The sequence below is a fragment of the Ruditapes philippinarum genome, unplaced genomic scaffold (assembly GCF_026571515.1).
Source record: "Ruditapes philippinarum isolate M1 unplaced genomic scaffold, ASM2657151v2 ctg17_1_1_1_1, whole genome shotgun sequence".
In the NCBI taxonomy this organism is placed as follows: Eukaryota; Metazoa; Mollusca; class Bivalvia; order Venerida; family Veneridae; genus Ruditapes; species Ruditapes philippinarum.
Window position 1 is genome coordinate 603818 of NW_026865484.1, and position 6471 is coordinate 610288.

The 6471-nt window shown below is 33.5% G+C and overlaps 1 protein-coding gene across 1 annotated transcript in view; it reads right to left on the reverse strand.

Moving 5' to 3' along the window:
* LOC132729289 (TATA box-binding protein-associated factor RNA polymerase I subunit A-like) overlaps positions 1 to 3774 on the reverse strand; it is a 33597-nt gene extending 29823 nt beyond the window's left edge. Inside the window, exons 1-2 of the mRNA XM_060715015.1 lie at positions 3641 to 3774; positions 1774 to 1879 (exon numbers count right to left, since the gene is read on the reverse strand). Of these exons, the coding sequence (XP_060570998.1) occupies positions 1774 to 1879; positions 3641 to 3774 (240 nt within the window). The remainder of the gene's footprint in view (positions 1 to 1773; positions 1880 to 3640) is intronic.
* Between the last annotated feature and the right edge of the window lie 2697 nt (positions 3775 to 6471).

Consider the following 6471-nt stretch of genomic DNA (forward strand, 5'->3'; position numbering starts at 1 on the left):
GACACTCTAAAGTTAATTTTTTAAACATCCTGGTTACCAAAATATAACATTTTTTAAAAAGGAGATAACTCTTAAAATAAAGATGCAAGACATCACATGATGTGAGTGTAACAAAGAACAATTAGTAATGAAGGTGTTGATAATGAATGTTTATTTTGAATTTTAAGTAAAAGAAAGTTAAAAGAATGAATAAGAAAAATTCGAAGTTTAAGAAGGAGATAATTCTGGAAATATGGATGCTAGATTTATAAACCTTGTCATATTATTATGATGTGGGAGTTTGAAGTAAATCCTATAAGTAATGAAGAAGTTTGAGTAAAATATACCAATTTCTTGAAAAAAAATCAAAGTTCAAGGGGGACATAACTCTGGAAATAGTCTTGCTAGAGTATTGAACCTTCTCACAAATGATTTAAGTGATAATAAGAAATATATAAGAAGTTTGAAGAAGATACATTAAGAAATAGAGAAATTATTAAAAAACAACAACATTTTGTTTCATGAAAATCCTAAGTTCAAGGGAGGCAATTCTGATATTTTTGTGCTAGAGTTATAAACCTTATCACATATGATGTGGTTGATGACCAGAAACTTATATTTGAAGTTTGCAATATATACCTTAAGAAATAAAGAACTTATAGTGAAAAAGTCTAAAAACTAGAATCAGAAATCTTGACGAGGTTGTTGACGTTTGTTAAGTAATACTCCCTATAGTCAAGATTAAAATGATGTGTATAATTTCCATACTGCCATCTATCCACATTTTAAGTTTCATAAAAATGTTCAGCTCTTTTTGACTCATCACAAATATTGCTATATTTGCCATGTGTTAAGCCTATTTGTTGCCATGGCAGCCAATTTTTTCAACAAAGAAGAAAAGAAAAAGACATGCATAATCTCCAGACTGCTATCTACCCATATTTCATGTTTCATAAAAATACTTTCATTACTTTTTGCGTTATCACTGGATCAAGTTTATGTGTAAAATTTGCCACATTTTCAGTCTATTTGTTGCCATAGCAACCAGAATTTTCAACATAGGAAGAAAAAGAAAAGGAAGTGCATCATCTCCATACTGCCATCTATCCATCTATCAAGTTTCATAAAAATATTTTCAGTACTTTTGCGTGGACGGACGGACAGACAGATGTTCTAACGGGACAGTAATAATGTTTTTGTTTGTTTGTTTCATTTTACGCCTTTTCCCAACAGCATTTCAGTCATATAGGCAGGTAGTTTCCTAACCATTGTTCCTGGACAGTTACATCAGTACTAGACTACCTTCCTCCATGCTAAACTACCAAAGCATCTCCCGGGGATCGAACCCATACCAGAGAGGTAACTGGATTAGAAGTCATCAACTCTATGTGGCTACGCTATTGTTCTCTCTATTGTTCTTTTTAGCCACAATAAAAAAATAGCCACATAAAAGCATTACGGAATGAATGACATCAAAGAGAAAGAACAGTTACCTATTGTCCCTCTAGCCACATTATAACTGTCCCGTGAGAGCGGACAGACGTCTGGCCGAATTGGAATAAGGGGCCATTTCCATTGTAATATTTTCTGTTGTTTAACAGAGGGCCAATGGCCCCTTACTATATTGTTACGGAATGAACTGTATTGTTCTCTTTTGTTCTGTTTACAGTTAGATGGCCCTCTAACCTAATTCGGTAGTGCTGACAGACAGACAGACAGAGGGTCAACCTAAAGTCCCCTCCGGTAAACTGGACGGGGACTAATTACAATCTATAACACTAAGGAAGAATTTACCTGCATTACAGTACAAGCTTCCTCATCATCCCCTATATGCAGTAAATATGCTACATATTCCATCAATACTTCTTTTTCATTCATCTCACTTACCCCTCTTATCTTTCTGTGGAATACAAATAAATATATATTCAAATAAAAAAAAAAAACACTCAATTTATTAAAATTTGTTGTATAATCTGTGCACACTACAAAAAGAAATTGGTTACTGATGTCACAGTTTCAGATTCAACAAATTAACAAGATTAGAAAACTGCCAAAAAGGCAACAACCTAATGCTTATTCTCAAACTAAAAATCATGACAGTTGATTTTTTTTGTCTCTTCATTAGTTGATTTTTCTTTTTTAAGTTGTTGATTATTTTCACTATCCATTTATGTCCCCTAAAAATAATAACGCAAAATGATCTGTTTTAAAAAAACGCTTGTTGACATAAAAGAACTTCTTCTTTATATATGTATCCATTGAAAGAAAATGTGCTTGCATTTTTATTGTTGAATTTCTTTTTCATTTGGGATCATCATTTATACAATGAAATGTATTTGAGCCATGCCATGACAAAACAAACATAGTGCATTTGTGACCAGCATGGATCCAGACCAGCTTGAGCATACATGCAGTCTGATCAGGATCCATGCTGTTCGCTTACAAACCATGTAACAAGTAGAGAAACTGACAGCGAACAGCGTCGATCCTGATCAGACTGTTGGGATGCGCCGGCTGGTCTAGATCCATGCTGGTCGCAAAGGCATTACTTTGGTTTTGTCATGGTGCGGCTCTTTTCAATTTTTATTTTTGTTTTACAATTCCTGATCAGAATGATGGGATGCACTGGCTGGTCTAGATCCATGCTGGTCACAAACCCATTACGTTGGTTTTGTCATGGCGCGGCTCATTTCAATTTTTATTTTACAATTCCTGTGATATATTAAATGTATTCAATTTCTGATAAACCTTAGTGAGTGCCTGTCTGCCTTAGTACCTTCACCTACATACCTTCCTTTACTTACTGATACACATCAAACTTTTACAATATATTCATAGTGTAGGAAATTTTCACAACACTATTAAACACCGTAACAATCTGTAATTTTTTTATTTAAATGAACCCTAATCTGAATGTGTTCTGCTTTAAAGCATCTTTCTTTTAAAAACTAATTTTGTTTTGTTGAAAAATTAATACATAAAGCTCGGCTATGAAATGGGGTACATTTATGATATACTCTAAACAGTTTACCTGAAACAAATGCTGGATCAAATCTCTGTTTTCATCACCCTCCATACTCATCAATTCTGTGCCTACTGAATTAAAAAAAAACAACATTATCTTCTTAAGTTTAAACAATGTGTCATTGCATAATGTATAAGGTTGTAAAGCTGTCAAAAATAAACGCTTATTTTCTTAACAAATCAAACATAAACAACAAAAAAACAATTCAAAAATTTATTAAAATGTATGAATCCCTAATTATTCATTAAACAGTTTGTACGCTTTATGTAAAAAGATAACTGTCTTTTCAATTTTTATCAACATTTTACAGTTTTTGTAAATGTTTACACATTATATGCAACTTTATATTGAAAGTAAGTGCAATCATATTATTTTGGACACTTAAGTTTTTCTATTTTGACAGTCAAGGTCATTTAAAGGTCAAGGTCAATCTTTTTCTAAAAACATAACAATAACCCAGTGGAAATGATGCTTTTAACCACTAATCCAAATAAGATATAATTTCAAACTTTGAATGAGGTAAAATACATATTTTTGTGACTTTATCTCACTGATTGGTTTGTACCAGATACCTAAACAAGGCAAAAGAGGTGTAAATAAGAGAGGAGAGTATCAGGACTGCAAAACAACACTAACAAAACCTTCCACACAGTATTTGATGAGCCTAAAGGTATCTGAACAATGTTCTCTAATATCTGCAACGCTTCAGACCATCTATGGTTCAGCAGGTACCCTCTAATCAAGTAGAGTAGTTGTGGAAGTAATGGCATTCTAACACTTTGTCTATCCTGCTCCTCACTAAATTCTGTCAATGATATAAGCCAATGTATGTGATATAAAAATATGTTAAAAATAGGACAATATACTTTGTAAACTTGTAAATGTGACCAAAAACATATGTTAAAACAAGAACCTGTTTGTTTAAACACAAAATGCCCCCGGCTCAGATTCTTGTCAGTAACAATATTTAAAATAAAGGCTGTATGGGCAAAAAGTGTAAAAAATCTATTTTTTAGCCACTGGTGACCTTGACCCAGCTGACAACTAACTCCATCCAAAGGAAGAATATCATGCAACTTATTTTCCAACCAGATATGAAATAAATCTGTCAATATATAAAGGCTGTATGGGCAAAAGTGTAAAAATCTATTTTTAGCACTGTTGACCTTACCCAACTGACCCCTAATCCATCCAAAGGAAGAATACCATGTAAGTTATCTTCCTACCAATTATAACAAATCTGTCAATAAATAAAGGCTGTATGAGCAAAAGTGTAAAAATCTATTTTTAGCACTGGTGACCTTGACCCAACTGACTCCTACCTCCATCCAAATGAGAATACCTCAAATTTATGTTCCTACAAAATATACAAGACATCTGTCGATAGAATAAGGTTAATACACCTGTAAAAGTGTAAAAAATCTATTTTTGACATTGGTGACCTTGACCCAAATGACCCCTTACTAAAGGAAAAGGAAGAGGACCTCCCTTGGTATGACTATTATAAACATGAAAGACATTAACTTAAAAATAAAGGCTGTATGAGCAGAAATGTTTAGATTTAATTTTTTACACAAGTGACCTTGACCAGAGATGCCTAACGCAACTAAAATTTAGAGGACCGTTAAAGGTATCCACTCCGTGGTCGAGGGGTCAGAGTCGATGACTTCTAATCCAGTTACCTCTCTGGCGTGGGTTCGATCCCCGGGAGATGCTTTGGTAGTTTAGCGCGGAGGAAGGTAGTCTAGTACTGGTGTAACTCTCCAGGAATGATGGTAAGAAAACTACCCACCTATATGACTGAAATACTGTTGGAAAAAGGCGTAAAATGAAACAAACAAACAAAGGTATCCACCTACCAAATATGAAAGATATCATTAAATAAATTAAGTAATTAGGTGAAATTTTTTGATAAATCCAACTTGGCGGAATAGGTAAACCACACAAGGCCCTATTTTCAAAATGATAAAAAGGGAAATTACTGGGAAAATGGATGGCACATTTATATAACTTGGCAATATAATTGTACATTGTATTGATAAGTAAGTGTGAAAATTATTAAGCCATTAGTTCAGATAGAACATAAGATATTTCCAACTTGCAGGTTTAGGTTAACCATTATACATTTTCTAAGTGCTGAAAAGGGTCATAACTTGGTGCAAATGGAAGCCATAGTTATGTTAACTTGCCCAGATCATATACTTTGTATGGATTAGTAAGTGTGTAAATTATGAAGCCATTGGTACAGGGTAGAACTTAGAAAAATCCAACTTGCCGTTCTAGGTTAACCTCATACGGACAGATGGATGGACGGACAGACAGTTCAATTACTATATGCCCGGGGGCATATAAACACATCTGCAATGTATAGAAAGTAAAATGCTGGAGTATGAGCTGAAGAGTTGCCCCCCTTATGTTCTTGCTAAGTTTTATATTACTTGATGTGGAAATGAGACTTAAAAATTAATAAATGAACATTTGAAGAAATTACAAACATGATGAAGAATTCCTCTTAATGTATAGTAAACAATTGATGCCTGTTTCATCCTAAAATTTGGAGCATTAGAAAGTGGAATAATTGTTTTTAATAATGGGATTAAACGTGACTTTATTCATCATGTTCTTTTGTCAAATATCTTGTTTAAAAGAGACTAAAAAAAAAATGCACAATTTTGTCGAGTCAAATAGTTGGATGCAATGTTTTTTTTGTTTGTTTGTTTCATTTTACGCCTTTTCCCAACAGTATTTCAGTCATATAGGCGGGTAGTTTTCTTACCATCATTCCTGGAAAGTTACACCAGTACTAGACTACCTTCTCCGTGCTAAACTACCAAAGCATCTCCCGGGGATCGAATCCACGCCAGAGAGGTAACTGGATTAGAAGTCATCGACTCTACCCCTTAACCACGGAGGTGGTCAGTTCTTGATCATTTTATTGACATATAATTGGATAAGCCAGCTTTTGCAGAGAAAGAAATTAAACTAAAAGCAAAAAATCTATTTATCAAAAACTAGTTATGTCATAACTAGTTAATATGTTGTACATTTCCAACAGATTCTGATCTTGTAATGAAATAATTAACTTAAAGACCAAATTTTTGTTTGGAAATATCAAATCACCCTGGAAAAGAAGAATTTCTTTATCATAATACCTTGGGTTATAGTGGGTCTGTATCCTGCAGTGTTTCATTGAGTAATTTAACCATTCTGTAACTGGAGCATCTTCTTTAAGAAGAAGCTGGCACAATTCTTCCTGTAAAAACAAATTAAATCTAGAAATGTGTCAATAGGATACTTATGCCCCCACTTCATTTGTGGTCACAGAGGTATATTTATATGTGTATATATGCATATTTTTATAAGTCAAAAGTTATATAAATAAGCAATATAGAATATATACACTGTATAATAACCATACATGCCATAACGTCCCGGATGTCCGGGACAGTCACGAAAATCAGGTGTCT